The sequence below is a fragment of the Babjeviella inositovora genome (genome assembly GCF_001661335.1).
Source record: "Babjeviella inositovora NRRL Y-12698 unplaced genomic scaffold BABINscaffold_2, whole genome shotgun sequence".
In the NCBI taxonomy this organism is placed as follows: domain Eukaryota; kingdom Fungi; phylum Ascomycota; class Pichiomycetes; order Serinales; genus Babjeviella; species Babjeviella inositovora.
The window spans coordinates 654,356-669,957 of NW_017566839.1; the positions used below are offsets into that span (position 1 = coordinate 654,356).

The 15,602-nt window shown below is 48.3% G+C and overlaps 3 protein-coding genes across 3 annotated transcripts; 2 read left to right on the forward strand and 1 right to left on the reverse strand.

Moving 5' to 3' along the window:
* Window positions 1-1,760: 1,760 nt before the first annotated feature.
* BABINDRAFT_159941 (pleiotropic drug resistance family ABC transporter) lies at window positions 1,761-6,796 on the forward strand. Its single transcript, XM_019127970.1, has one exon. It carries the CDS (start codon window positions 2,169-2,171, stop codon window positions 6,663-6,665), a length of 4,497 nt encoding a protein of 1,498 aa, XP_018987013.1. The 5' UTR covers window positions 1,761-2,168; the 3' UTR covers window positions 6,666-6,796.
* A 1,775-nt stretch (window positions 6,797-8,571) lies between these two features.
* On the reverse strand, window positions 8,572-12,408 carry BABINDRAFT_6353 (uncharacterized protein; the record flags this gene model as incomplete). Its single annotated transcript, XM_019132410.1, has 1 exon — window positions 8,572-12,408. One exon carries the CDS (start codon window positions 12,406-12,408, stop codon window positions 8,572-8,574), a length of 3,837 nt encoding a protein of 1,278 aa, XP_018987014.1.
* A 903-nt stretch (window positions 12,409-13,311) lies between these two features.
* Window positions 13,312-15,281, forward strand: OPI1 (transcriptional regulator). Its single transcript, XM_019127971.1, has one exon. It carries the CDS (start codon window positions 13,489-13,491, stop codon window positions 14,974-14,976), a length of 1,488 nt encoding a protein of 495 aa, XP_018987015.1. The 5' UTR covers window positions 13,312-13,488; the 3' UTR covers window positions 14,977-15,281.
* The last annotated feature ends 321 nt before the right edge of the window (window positions 15,282-15,602 follow it).

Genomic DNA, 15,602 nt, shown 5'->3' on the forward strand with positions numbered 1-15,602 from the left:
AACATCCTTGTATAACCAGGGAAATAAACCCCCAAGCTTTTATTCTTACTTTTTTGTACTACAAAGGTTGCAATCTGAGATTCTAGATGCTTTAGTGTGTGATCAATTTCCGAGAACTTGGCAGCTTAGTGGAGGAGTGACGTAAACCACAATAAACTTTATAAGGATTATACGATTGTTTTGTGGTTAATTTCAGACCAAGCCTTGCGTACCTTGAAATCTTCGCAGAAACGGCGAATTTTTAAATAAGCATAATTTTGTCGGACCTTTGAATGAAGCGAAAAAAAACTCATGTGGGCAGACATGCCTTCCAGTTCGTGTAAAGATTGTTCACAAAAAGTTTGGTCAGGCGCATATATGCTACCCGTCTTATGCGCAACATACATAGCCTTATATTTTGTCGTAGCCGGAGCGTGCGTGACACAAGGAGCTTGGCAGAGCTTCGGTTCGGGAACAAAATTTCTCCGATCCGTCCTGTGTTAATTAATTCACCGTAGAATTGAAAAAAAAAAAAAAAACGACACCAGCTCTTCGACCTGCTGGACACAGAAGGCCGAGAGAAATGTATTTTTAGAGATATTTTAGTGGCGCTACAATATTAACTTCTCTTATTCTATCGCCCACCGGGTTTAACTATTCAAGGAAAGAGCGATGAAATAATATCCGTTATAAAGTCCGTCCAAGTTTAAAAATAAATATACCAGTGGAAATGGCAAATGGAGGGCATTCCGGTGGCAAACGTAAAACGTGGAGACCTTGTATGCAGGACAATAATACACATACCCCTTTAACCACTACTAGTACTTAGAGGCTTGACGTTAAGTTCTCCTTGTATCGCCGTTTTGATTCTCGTTACCATCTAATTCAGAGCTGAAAGCGAGAAACTGTGGAAAGTGGAAACCCAGGTACACCAAGACAGGGCTGTGGGCTCTGCGCGCTTTTCCCTGTTATGCAGGTAGCTAGTCCTAGTTATATAACCTTATGCACCTTCTGCATTAGACTTTCGGCCCGGAATACCTTCTCATATTCCTTCCCGAGCGTAAAGGCGGGAGCAATGGGAGGTTGGACGACTCGAACCAGAAATTGTTCACGGATATGGAAACGATGCAAAGTTATGCGAGTCCCGACTATAAGACGCGAAACAGAACCCCGATCCATCACCACATGCCATGCGATGAAAGCCCGTGTCGGATCTTGAAATGACATAGGCTAGGGCTTCGTAGCAGGGAGAAAAGAAGCGGAGAGTAACGTCAAGTGAGATAGTACAACAATTGTACGGGCCCGGGAAGCTTTAATTTTCTCCAGCCCCGGTTACGTATTATAATATGCATGATCCAGGTGCTGGGTGCGTTACGCAGTCAATATTAGAAAGAAGGAAAATACACCATGCATGTCTCTCCGGAAATAGCCCAATATTATGATTCCGGTTCCGAATTCTAAGAAACTTATACCTAAAATCCTGTCTAAAATCGCTACTATAATGGAGGCTATATGACCGGTTTAAAAACAGCTGTTCAGGGCTTTCTATATATGAGCCTCTCTGCTTTGCTCTGGGATTTTATGCCACATTTACCCGACAGACCGAGATGCTTACTAAGTCCCTTGTCTTATACAGGATAACAATACTTAATCTCAAACACGAGTTGTACGGCTGACCCCCAAAACCTAAACGGGTAAGGCTGCGCCAGAATATTAAACCGAGCAAACTCCAGACCTCTGATGACTATACACTCACTTAAACTGGGCCTCAGCCATAGGTTTGTCAAGCCAATCCACTTGTAGAGTTAACCCCTCCCAGCTTTTAGTCATCTTTGCCGGCCATGTGTGCCATATCTAACATCGATGCATTCCTGCCATGCAGCAAGTCCCATTTCTTTTTTCTGTATGGAAGTTCACCCTGGCAGCAGAGGACTATTGTTATGTTTCTTTTTCCGCTCGTACAGATGGCCTGGTAAAATGAAAAGAAAGAACACATAACACCCGCCCAGAAAAGACCGTAATCGCCGTTGGGCTTCGGTGGCAAAGTTCTGCTTGTATAAATAAAAAGCACTTTCCTTATACTTTGCGAACGTCCTTATATCCAGTCCTTGTTACGTATTCCTTTATACCCCATTGTCTTGCTCTCTATCCTGTTTCGAGAACTACTTTTCGTTACACACACTTAGAACATGACTGAGTCCACTTACAAGGGAGACAGTTCGTCTTCTGATGCCGCCCCAACCCCTCACATTGAGGAGGGGGTTACGGCCTACCAGGGGTTCGACAACCAAGTGTCGAACCAGATCCAAGAGTTGGCCAGAACCTTCACCAATGCTTCTGCCACCCGCACGACCACCAACCGTTCCGTGGGTCCAATTACCTCCACCGCCAACTCTGACCTTATGCGCACCTTGACCAGCATGTCGGAGGTTCCGGGTGAGGTCCCGTTCTTTGAGGACGTCGACGAGCGTTTGAACCCTGACTCTCCAAACTTCAACTCTCGTCTCTGGGTCAAAAACATGCAGATGTTGGTCAACAACGACCCAGAGCATTACAAGCCAGCAACTTTGGGTATCGCTTACAAGAATTTGAGAGCGTATGGTAATGCCACCGATTCTGACTATCAGGCTACTATGTCTAACGGCCCATGGAAGGCCCTTTCTCAGGGCGCCCGCGCTCTCTTTTCCAGGGGCGAGTCTGCCAACCAGTTTGACATTTTAAAGCCGATGGATGGTTTAATCAAGCCAGGTACCGTGACGGTTGTCTTGGGGAGACCGGGTGCCGGTTGCTCCACCTTGTTGAAGACCATCAGTGCCCACACATACGGTTTCAACATTGGCAGCGAGTCTACCATCAGTTACGACGGGTTGAGCATGAAGGACATCGAGACCCACTACAAGGGTGAAGTTGTTTACTGTGCTGAAACCGAGGTGCATTTCCCTCATTTGACCGTCGGTCAGACTTTGGAATTCGCTGCCAAAATGAGAACCCCTCAGAACAGACCCGAAGGTGTCACCCGTGAGATGTATGCCAAGCACATGACTGATGTCGTCATGGCCACGTACGGTTTGTCCCATACCAAGAACTCCAAGGTTGGTAACGATTTGGTCAGAGGTGTCTCGGGTGGTGAGCGTAAGCGTGTTTCCATTTGTGAGGTTGCTCTTGCCGGTGCTTCTTTGCAGTGTTGGGATAACTCCACTAGAGGTTTGGATTCTGCTACTGCTTTGGAATTTATCAAGGCGTTGAAGACTTCTGCTACGATCCAAAAGGCTACCCCGCTCATTGCCATTTACCAGTGTTCGCAAGACGCCTACGACTTGTTCGACAACGTTATCGTGCTCTACGAAGGCTACCAGATTTACTTTGGTGACTCTAGAGCTGCTAAGGAGTACTTTGTGAACATGGGTTACGAATGCCCAATGAGACAGACCACTGCCGATTTCTTGACCTCTTTGACCAACCCGGCGGAGAGAATTGTCAGATCTGGTTTCGAGACCAAGGTCCCAAGATCTCCAAAGGAATTCTCCGACTACTGGAACAGCTCTCGCGATAGAGCCCAGTTGGTGGAGGCGATTGACAACCACTTGGCGCACGTCCACGACACCGACAAGGGTGGTGCCTTCCACGAGTCGCACGTTGCCAAGCAATCTAACCACCTCCGTCCAAAGTCTCCGTACACGGTTTCTTTCGGTATGCAGGTTAGATACCTTATGGGCAGAAACGTTCAACGTATCAAGGGTGATCCTTCGGTCACCCTTTTCATGGTATTCGGTAACACCCTCATGAGTTTGGTTTTGTCTTCCATCTTCTACAATATGCAGCCTGAGACTGGTTCCTTCTATTACCGTAATGCTGCCATGTTCTTCTCCGTCTTGTTCAATGCCTTTGCTTCCATGTTGGAGATTTTTGCTCTCTACGAATGCAGACCAGTTGTTGAGAAGCACAAGACATACGCCTTGTACCATCCTTCTGCTGATGCTCTTGCCTCCATTATCACTGAATTGCCCTCCAAGTTCCTCATTTCCGTTGCGTTTAACGTGACTTTTTACTTCATGGTCCACTTCCGCAGGTCTCCGGGTCACTTCTTCTTCTACTACTTGGTCAACTTCACCACCACCATCTGCATGTCTCACTTTTTCAGAACCGTGGGTGCTGCTACCAAGACCCATTCTCAAGCCATGACGCCATCTACCGTGTTGTTGCTTGCGTTGGTCATTTATACTGGTTTCGTGATTCCAACTCCAAAGATGCTTGGCTGGTCTCGCTGGATCAACTACTTAGACCCAGTTGCTTACGCCTTTGAAGCCTTGATTGCTAACGAGTTCAGTGGCCGTACCTTTGAGTGCTCTCAGTTCGTTCCTTCGGGTGGTGCTTACGATAATGTGGGCGCTCTCAACAGAGTCTGCAACACTGTAGGAGCTGTTGTGGGTCAGGACTTTGTCTCTGGTGATGCCTACATGAATATTTCATACCAATACTACAACAGCCACCGGTGGAGAAACTGGGGTATCGTGGTATGTTTTACTGTCTTCTTGTTGGGTACCTACATTTACTTGACTGAAATCAACCAGGGTGCTATGCAAAAGGGTGAAATTTTGTTGTTCCAACGGTCGTCTTTGAAGAAGATGAAGCACCAGAAGCGTTCTGCTGACGCTGAGGCCGGTGCGTTGGAGAAGGTTTCCCCTGAACAAGAAAAGACCGATGGTGATTCCTCGAGTGAGGATGCTGACAACAAGTTGTCTGGCTCTAGCGACACTTTCCACTGGAGAAACTTAACCTACCAGGTTAAGATTAAGTCTGAAGACAGAGTGATCTTGAACGACATCAGTGGCTGGGTTAAGCCTGGCCAGTTGACTGCCTTGATGGGTGCCTCTGGTGCTGGTAAGACCACCTTATTGAACGCTTTGTCCGATAGATTGACCTCCGGTGTTGTCACCAACGGGGTTCGTATGGTGAACGGCCACCCGTTGGATGACTTCTTCCAGAGAACCACCGGCTATGTTCAGCAACAGGATTTGCACTTGGAAACCTCTACCGTCAGAGAGGCCTTGCGCTTCTCTGCGTACTTGCGCCAACCGGCTTCTGTCTCGAGAAAGGAGAAGGATGAATACGTTGAATATTGTATCGATTTGTTGGAGATGCACAAGTATGCCGATGCCGTTGTCGGTGTTGCCGGTGAAGGGTTGAATGTTGAACAGAGAAAGAGATTGACCATTGGTGTCGAATTGGCTGCGAAGCCAAAGTTCTTGTTGTTCTTGGACGAGCCAACCTCTGGGTTGGATTCCCAGACCGCCTGGTCCATCTGCAAGTTGATGCGTAAGTTGGCCAATCACGGCCAGGCTATCTTGTGTACCATTCACCAGCCTTCGGCTATGTTGTTGAAAGAGTTTGATAGATTATTGTTCTTGCAGAAGGGTGGCCAGACCATTTACTTTGGTGACTTGGGTGAGAACTGTAACACCTTGATTGACTACTTCGAGGCGTATGGTGCTCCAACGTGTCCTCCTGAAGCTAACCCGGCCGAATGGATGTTAGAAGTTATTGGTGCTGCTCCTGGTACTAAGGCTAACCAAGACTACCACGAGGTTTGGTGTAAGTCTACCGAGTTCCAGGAAGTGCAAAGATCCTTAAACGAGATGGAACAGGAATTGGTCAAATTGCCAAAGCAGGACTCAGCTGATGCGAACCAAACATACGCTGCGAGTTTGTGGCAGCAGTACTTGAGCGTCACCCGCCGTGTTTTCGAACAATACTGGAGATCACCATCCTACCTCTACTCGAAGTTGGCTTTGGCTACCTTCTCTGCCCTCTTTAACGGTTTCTCTTTCTTTAAGGTTCATAAGACCATTGCCGGTTTGCAGAACCAGATGTTTTCGATTTTCATGATGTTTGTTTTGTTCAACACTTTGGTTCAGCAATACTTGCCACACTTTGTTGCTCAAAGAGATTTATACGAGGCCAGAGAAAGACCTTCCAAGACCTTCTCCTGGTTCGCTTTTATCACCGCCCAGATTACCGTTGAAATCCCATGGATGGCCTTGGCCGGTACTCTCTGTTTCTTCTGCTGGTACTACCCAATCGGGTTCTACCAGAACGCTGTTCCAACTGATACGGTCAACGAAAGAGGCGCTCTCATGTGGCTCCTCCTTGTGCTTTTCTTCGTTTACACCTCCACCATGGGCCAGCTTTGTATCTCGTTCATGGACCTTGCCGACAACGCTGCCAACATGGGCAACTTGTTGTTCACAATGTGTCTTAACTTCTGTGGTGTTTTAGCCACCAAGGACAAGTTACCGGGCTTCTGGATCTTCATGTACAGATTGAATCCTTTCACGTATTTGGTCCAAGCCATCTTGAGTAACGGTCTTGCCAACTCTTCTGTCACTTGTGCTAAGGATGAGTTGTTGAAGTTTGCTCCACCAAGTGGCATGGACTGTGGTACGTACATGAAGGATTACATAACTGCCAGTGGCAGCGGTTACTTGGTCGACTCTTCTGCCACTGTTCAATGTGAATTCTGTACCATGAGTTCGACCAACGTCTTCTTGGATAGTGTCAATGCGATATACTCTGAAAGAGGTAGAAACATTGGTATTTTCATTTGTTTCATTATCTTCAATATCATTGGCACCATCTTCTTCTACTGGTTGGCTAGAGTGCCAAGAGGTAACAGACAGAAGAAATAGAAAACATACTGCCTCTTTTCCAAATTTGGGAATACTTTGCCTTTAATATCTTTTTTTTTTATTTCAGTTCTTGCTGATTCTTTAATATTTTTGTTTTTCTTTTAGATATATGTAATTAAACTTTATGGATGTAACAACTGGTAGCATTGAAGATGAGAGTGATAAATGGATACTATGGGGTATATTTGGATAGGCTGTTAGCGCTATGAGTTCGTGCAAAGGAGCAGATGGGTATATACAGATAACACCTGTGTGCTCTGGTCAATCCTGTGGAAGCATAGTTCCTGGGAGATATGTAACTGCACAACTTTATGTTTACCGAAGCACTTTCCACCTCAAGGCCGACTGATCTTGTTTGGACAGTATCGGTTACGGCGGTGCACTTATAATTTATTATGGTCAATTAGTGACCATAGATCATACACCCCAAGCCCCTCTGAAGCCAGTATCAATATTTCTCTGGTCTACCATACTCCTCGCATGAGCCGTCTCTACAAGTCCTCCTCCGTGCAGGATATGGAACCGTCTCGAACAACCAGTGGGACGCCCCTCATCGCGAAAAATACTATATAGCAGATGCGTGGACCATGGATCAATTCGTCCCATTACTAGCTCTATTCCTCTTTCGTCAAACCACAATGTCTATCTCTATCAAAGACTCCGCGCTCTCTATCATCCACTTCTTAAAGTCTGACCAGGCCAAGAAGGAGGTTGATGCCGACCTTGTTGACTCTCTTGACGTTGCCATCGACTGTATTGCCGACGCTTTCGGCGTCAATAGAGACGACTCTTCTAAGGTTGTTGCTGCCAAGCTTAACGGCAAGAGCTTGAACGAGTTATTATCCGCCGCTGCTGCCTCTGCCCCGGCCCCTGCCGCTGATTCCGATAATGCTGCTAAGGCTATTGACTTGAAGTTGGAGGGTAACAAGGCCATGGCTGCCCGCGACTTCCCAGGCGCCGTCGCCAAGTATACCGAAGCCATTGCTATCAGCCCAGAAAATGCCATCTTATACTCCAACCGTGCTGCTGCCCATTCATCCAACCAGGACCATCAGGCTGCCGTTGAGGATGCCGAAAAAGCCCTCAAGTTAGACCCAGCCTACTCTAAGGCCTACTCCAGATTGGGGTTGGCAAAGTTCGCTTTGGGCGATCCTAAGGCCGCCATGGAGGCCTACAAGAAGGGCCTTGAAGTAGAGGGTGATGCGCCTTCCGCTGCCATGCAGAGAGGCTACGAAACCGCCTTAAACAGAGCCAAGTCCGACTTGGAGAGCCAGTTATCCACTGCCAAAACTCCTGCCGAAGCCACTGCCGAAGCCACTGCCACTGATGGTACCCCAGCCGGCTTTCCAGACTTGTCTGCCATGTTTGGCGGTGCCGGCGGCATGCCAGACTTGAGCAGCATGATGTCCAACCCGGCCGTCGCGGCTGCTGCCCAAAATTTGATGTCCAACCCCGGCGCCTTGCAGGGGTTGATGTCCAACCCAGCCATCAGACAGATGGCCGAAAGCATGGGCAACGGTAACGGTCCAGACATGGCCGAGTTGATGAACAACCCAATGCTTAGAAACTTGGCGTCTCAATTCATGGGTGGCAGCAACGGCGGCAACAGTGACGGCAACTAAGCCGTTTACCGTATTGTCCAAACATAACTTATACTGTAAACTTGTAATGTATAATGGCTCAAACTTGTAATGTAAGTCGTGTCCAGGTTCGTAATGTACACCTTTCCGCTAGGACCCCCCGTAAAGAGTTATAGGCCCAATCGCGACGAGCGGCGTATACGATATTCCTTGTACAAACACGTGAAGCATTGGTAACTCCACGCCGGATGCCATGTATACATCAAATAGTTTAAGGTAAATGCTAGTTTATTACACTCTATATAAGCCCCAACTTCTCAATCGATTCAGCCTCTCAACTTCTCCAAACTCTCTCGTAGCCCCCCCAAGCGGCATTTCTGTACCCGAACCGATTCCTGAGCAAACTGGGTCATGGCAAACCGCATAACACCTTCCCTCATGGCCTTCAAGTTCCTTAATTCGGTTCCAAAACTTGCCTGATCAAACGCAATCCGTTTATTCAAAGCCATGATAGTGGTCGTCAAGGTGCTGCGCGTCACCAACAACCGTTTGTACTTGTCATGTTTCGATTCAATCTTGACAAAGAACAGTAGCGCCGAGGCAGTCGAGGCCACTTTGCTCAAGTGCGTTTCTACTTGCACGGAGGTGGGGGTGTCTGACAGCGGTGCGGTCTCGTCAAAACCATGTGCCGTTTCCTGTGGCATTAATGAACCCGGCATGAGGGCGCTCTCGCTTGACAAGGTGGTGAAAACCGTAGCGTTATCGTCGGCATCTTCCTCCTCCTCCTCCCTCGGGCTCACTGAAAGGGCTATCTCTGGCTTCATAAGTCCTTCCAATCTAAGCAATTCTTTGTTGTTTGCGGTGATCAACCGGTGAACGGCCCACCACTCGTTGATGCGCTTGAGCGACACGTGCATTTTTCCAGCGAGTTCCTCCACCAGTTGCTTGAAAAGCAACATGTACTCCTTCAATTGGCACTGCGGGGAGCAAAGGTCACGTTTGTTGACACCGTCCAAGGTATCTTGTAATTGCGTGAGTACAAATGGCACTCCCACCAAACTTTCGGGTATAAGTTCGGACTCAGACGCAAGCAAGTCCCGGTGCTTCAAAAAGCTAAAGGTGGCCACGCGGTAAAGTCGTTCAAAAAACTTGGCCTGCTTCGATAGCTCAAGGCATGAACAGGTAAGGAATACCTCCACCGCGTTGATTTCCTGCACCAGAAACACCCTGTCCTTGTAAATGTCAATCCCGTTGGCCACCTTCTCATCAATACGAGCCTCGAGAGACTCTCGCATATCTGGAAAGTCCGGTAAGATAACAAACTCCCATAGAAGTTCGTGCTCCATGAGCAACTCGTTAAAGCTGATAAAGACAAACCACTTGTTCAACTGGTCGATGAGACGATCCACACGGATCTTTTTAAACAGCAATGGCATGACATTGCCATTCGCCGAAGGCCCCCCACCTTTCACCGGAAAGTTCTGTAGCACCTCGTCTGGCGACATAACAAGCCCACATACAAACTCACGACGGAACAAGTCCATAAGTAACCGGAAGGTAGACTCTTGGTTGTACTTGCTATACCACATGGTAGTGTGGGCTTTCTCGTGAATGGCACCCTTGGTCAATAACTTCCACTCGTTGTTGGTTGTGTCATACCGCCCATTGAGGACGCCAATTTGACGAGAGTGAACTTTTGGGACATTGGTTTCAAACCACCGAGCAGTGATGGGCATTTCGATCTCTGGAGTTTTGACAATATAGTCAAAGATGTTCCAATGGTCTCGGTTACTCTCTTTGATCGATATCCTGTCATCCTTCAACAACGTCCCGATATTAGCCGCACGGTTGTACTTGGCATAAATCATGAGCGGGGTCAATGACTTGTGGTTTTTCTGGTTCAAATCGATCCCCAACGCATTGCTCTCTCGGAGAATCCGGAGAATTCCAGAAAGGTCGTCCTGGACAATGTGGACTAAGGTGTTGCCTCGATCGTCTACATGCTTCGAATAGTCGAACACCTTTCCCTGTGAACTGTACCAGTGCAAGCAGCTGTGCAAGGCGCTTTCAATCATCCTCAGGTAGTGATGGTGGTCGTAGCTCCGGAAAATGGCCACAAGTGCGGTAGAACCGTTGATATCCTTGTCCTCCCAGTCGAGCAAGTCGCCAATCTCCGGGAAAGATTCCAATAACTGGTAGTCATGGAACAAGTAGTGACCCACATGGCGGTTGTACTGGTCGTGTCGGTTGAAATAGAGCGATAGTTCCGCTGACGTTAAGTCGGATGCAAAAAGGGTTTGCACCATCAAGTCCACGTTCTCTGTGCACTCCGATCTAAGAGCAGCCACCACTAATGTAGTGCCCTCATGATTTTCATCGGCCAAAAGGTCTTCCAACATGAACAAGGTCTCAGTGTGGTCAAAAAACGCCCGAAAAAAACCCGCGTTGGCCTGAACTGCCTTCATCAAGCACGAATCTCCCAGCTCAACGTCCCTGCTCCACAAGGCGTGCTCCGAAAATGGCACGGCAGATACTGCAGGGATTTCCCTCTCCATGTACACAGCCAATGCTTGCTGGTCCTGTGACTCAATGAGATTCCAAAGTTCACGATTGCGGGCTGAGCACTGTTGGAGCAGTAGTAAGTGTTCTGAATCTGTCAGTAAATGGTACACTACCGCTTCCACCGTGGACAACACATAGCTGAACATTCCGGCGCTATTTAAGTCGTCGGGGAAGCCAGAAAAGGAGTATACTGCGGTGTTTGGCGCTGCTTTGTACGAAAATTGGCGCAAGTATGTGATATGGACAGGCAAATGAGGGACACGTGAGTGCACAACCACCAAATGAAGAATAGAGACTAATGTGTCTGCATCGATAACCAACTTACGGTCCTTAACTCCCAGAGCAGGGATGGTGGTCAAGATATGAAACGTCTTGAGAAGTACCTTTCGTTTCAAATCGCTGCTGTTTGCCCATGAAAGTCCTCTAAACGTTTCAATGGCTAGCCTCACGTGTTTCGAAATGGAGTTAATCTCTGTGGTGGTAAAACCCGAAGGGAGCCCTACCTGGTTCAAGGTGAGGGATGCAAGGGATTCGTAGATTTCTGGCAGACAAAGCCCGTCGGTCTGGGAGCCGTCCAGCTCTACTTGTGCTTTACCGTCAATCCAGAGAAGAGCGGCCCAGATGCGATCATACATGTTGGTCTCGACGTAGTCGTGGATAACAGCGTTGAAGTCAACGTTGGAGGGGTCGGGAAACTCGCGCACAACCTCCCGAAGAAGCGATACTGGTACCTTTTGGTTGAAGATGTAGCACGCTTGGTTGTATGTAGTTAGGAACTTTTTCTCGAGCTGAGCCACGCACATCGCTTCTGTATCCTCTGGCATCGGAGGCTTTAAGGTGAACTTTTCAAAGAGACTAGTGTACTCCTTTCCAACAAATTTGGTGATCAAGGGGTAGCGCCGAAGAATCGTCTCAAACGACTCAATGCTTATATCGGTAGACTTGCGGAGCGAAGAGGTGGGGCTTTTGACAGTCACCGTACTCTCAGATATGGTTTGCTTGACGTAGACCCGCTTCAGATTCACAGGGATGCCGTCAAGTGGCTCGGAAATGTGCATCACCTGGAACAAAGCACCCATCGGGAAGTAACCAGCAAAGTTCGGGAACAAGTCCACGTGAGTGACCAACACTGGGTCTTCGAGGGAGCTGGGCCTCGAGGCGTCCACCCTAAACCCGCTGAGCTTGAAGATACGGTCCCCCTTGACGAGGATGGTTTTTCCATTAAGCGTGGTGTAGGACAAGGGAGAGGTTGCAGATGTAAACCTCCCTGGCGTGGGATCATTAGCAACAGGAGACGGTCTGGCGATGTGGGAAGAGATGAAATCCTCATTGTAGCTCAACTCATGGTACGGCTTCCCCGAAATCGAATCTCGAGAGTGAATGAGGGTTTCTGTCGGGGGAACTAAAACGATGCATTGAGCGTGTAGCTCGCTTAGACTGGCAACAATGGCTTTGAATTTGGTGGAGTGGTGTCTGGGCGGGTTGTTGAAGATATTGTTGAGGAGCGGGTTGCGAAGCAACGGCAAATGAGTGAGGGTCGATAGCCGGGGACTGGCAGCTTTAGTGTGTGAAACCTTATCAAACTTGACAGGTGACAGCATGGAGCACAACAGTAACACCTCTTGGTTCCGATCTGAATGCAGTGTCTCGTATGGGCTCGACTTAGATAAGAACCATCTCTGAAGGCGCCGTTAACTTGTGATCTCACGTGATGTGTCATGTGAGACGTGTAAATACCAATTTGGTATCCACACATAATCCTCCCCCCACACCTCGTCATCACATGCGCTGCCGCATTGGGCTGCAGCGTAGCACCAGACTTGGTTGTACCCGCAGGCTCGACGCGCATGTGACGCCAGCCAGTATCATTAAGGTTTGCGATCCTCCAGTTTCAGATGTGTGTAACAGAGACCAAAACCGCCTTAGTAAACCCAACATTTCCCTGGTCACACACCCTGACTCTCGTGTGGCACACTTGTTATCAGCAGCCACCAGCATTTATATATAGAATTCGTGATGTACATGTAAAATACCGGTGGTACACATGGGAAAACCATTTGAACTACCGGCTATATAAGGTGATATACACGTGAAATGCTAGTAATACCGAACTGGTTAGTGTAGTGTATTTACGCATTAGGCCAATTTGGCATCCGGTTTTGGTGTGGGCAAGAGGGATGTAATACATCATCAACGCATCTAAAACGCCGTTTCCCCTGAGGGGAAAAACTCCGCTATTGATCACAAGCCTCGCTAAGGAGTGAATGACTATGGAAAGGACTGTCATACACTTTGGAAGCGAAATTAGGCTTCGTCGCACTATTGTTGGAGAGACTCGTGCACATACCACCCAATCTGTTGCATGCAGCTCGTTAGACTCCAACCATTTTTCTATTTAGCTTTTCTTTTTCGTTAACTTTTCACATGTCAGCGAACGCTAGAGCAATAGGCAAATCTCACTCCACCACATTTCGTGACTCTTTTGTCGTCGAGTCTTACACCCTTCTATTTTCAAAGTTTCTACTCCTTTTACAACTGATTCATCTCCTACAAGTCATAATTACTCTGTTAGTACCAAGATAGTGACTCAACACTCTTACTTGGAATACTCCTCAAAAGACTTCTCGAAAGACTTCTCGAAAGACCCACCCTTCCATAAGGCCACCTAAACACAGACCACCATGGACAGCGCTCTGAAATTGTCCATCCATTCACTTGTGTCCTCAGATGCCCAGTCCACGGGGGCCTTACGGGAAAATCCGGATTCGGGCTTTACGCCCGCCCAAGAGCTCTCTCAGAGTCACCCCACACGCGACACCGAGGAACTTGAAGCGGTTGAGGCGTTGAAGGCCCTCAAGTCTTCCTCAAACTCTCCTAAGCCCGTGTTCAACACCGCAACCGGTGCCTACGACGCCCAGCACTCGCTGTCGTCGCCATCATCCATTCTCACTAAAATGGCCCACAACCCAATCATTTCCCATGCTGTGCGGGCGTACGAGAGTTCCAAGTCGTACTCTCCTCGCTTCAAGTATGGGGCTGAGATGGTGGAAAGAAACGCCTTTTTACCGGTCGTTAGACGCCTCGATGGCTCTAGCGCACTCAAGAGACAAAGACGGTTAGATGGCGGGGCCGAGACCTCTGCTGTCCCGGAGGAAGACCACGAGACACGTCACAAAGCCTTACCGGGTATTACCGATGCCTTGAGACTCCCTCCAAGCATCACGGTAGCCGGGTTGAACATGTCTATTGAGTCGCGCCGTAAGATTCGCTTCGTGCTCCACGTGTTGAAGTTGGCAAACCAGCAGATATCGAACAAAGTCAACGACTTGCAATCCAGCTTCCGTGAAGAAGATGCCGGAGAACCCATCCTAGTGGATAAAGAAGCCTCTGAAAACGTCTCGTCCTCTGCTTCCACGTTAAACGACACTGCGCATGTAGACGAGAGCTCGGATGAAGAGGAAGCCAACCCTGTCCACAGGCAACGCGACTCTCTGTTCGACGACCCTGAATCCTTGACGCCGCAAATTTCCCACCCCCACCCCCAAGGCTACTCCACACCCGCGGGAAACTTGCGCGCTGGCAGCTTGTCGCCAACCGTCTCCCATACCTCTTTTGTCTCCGCAGTTGGAAGCACCATCAACACGCCGTTGCAGCAGTACACCCAGCAGACGCAAAAGGAGATTGTCAACACTGTCAAGAAGATCATCAACGTGGTATCGTCCTTCACCAGCAACGGTGCCGGCGCGGCCATCCCAGGCCCGGAAAGAGCCCAAATCAGGGAGAGCATCATTGGCTTGCCGGTGAGATGGTCCTCCTCCCTCACCCGGACTCGCAGCCGCTCCGGCTCGGTGAACGGGGAGGATGACGACCGCAGCTCCTCGTTTGTGGGCACTTCGTTCGACCACATGCCTGCCGAAGGGGTCAACGAAAAGAGAGACAAGGTTATTGTGTTGGCGCAGGAGTCATTGGAAATGATTCAGAACATTACCAAAATCTTTGACGAGACGTTGTCCAGAGCGGAGGACTACGTCAAGCAGAAACAGTACGACTCTGTCTACAAGAAGCGTGCGTTGATAGAGGAAGAGCGCGAGAAACAGAGTGAAGGCAAGAAAGAGACGGATGATGCTGACAGCGAGGAAAGTGACTTGGAAATGGTCAGAGCTTGCTAGGCAATTTTTCTGTTTTTGTTATGATTGTTTCCGACTGGTTTGCCTGGTTCTGACGCTATACCCATTCTTATCCGAGCTGTTATTTTGTTTGACTGTTTTGCTTGCTTTATTATTCCGTCGTCGCCGTGGGATTGGTGTAGTGTATGTTCTATTTGAAGGTGTGGACTTCAATACTATCTATGTCGTGAAATTAATTATTGTGTTATGAATGTTGTAAAGGTTTTTAGAAAGCCTTTATGGGTCGGAGTACTGGCGAAATAGCTATTAATACTGATTCAAATCGTCTTGGGCGAATTTCAGTGCTGGTATAAAGGGGTTTCACAAAGATCCGAGGCCGACACTCTATCTTTCCAATCTGTTGAAATAATCTCTTGAGATTCGTCCCAGGCTGTTGTAACCTACAGTATGGCAAGACTTTCAGGTCCCCAATAGCCGTTTTGGAAGAAGACTCTTAAGCGCAAGAGACTTAGGTACTATATCCTCCATTAGGCTCAGAGATACCAATTCATAACGATTGGTGGGTATATATCTCATGATAGATCCATGCGCCACTCAATCCTCTTGGCCTTAGATATTTTTCATTATTGATCTACGCCTGGATCTACCTTCCTTGTAAACGTCTAAAC

Excerpts from the sequence above, each read along its gene's own strand:
- BABINDRAFT_159941 (XM_019127970.1), top strand. The coding sequence starts at position 2,169 with ATGACTGAGTCCACTTACAAGGGAGACAGTTCGTCTTCTGATGCCGCC.
- OPI1 (XM_019127971.1), top strand. The coding sequence starts at position 13,489 with ATGGACAGCGCTCTGAAATTGTCCATCCATTCACTTGTGTCCTCAGAT.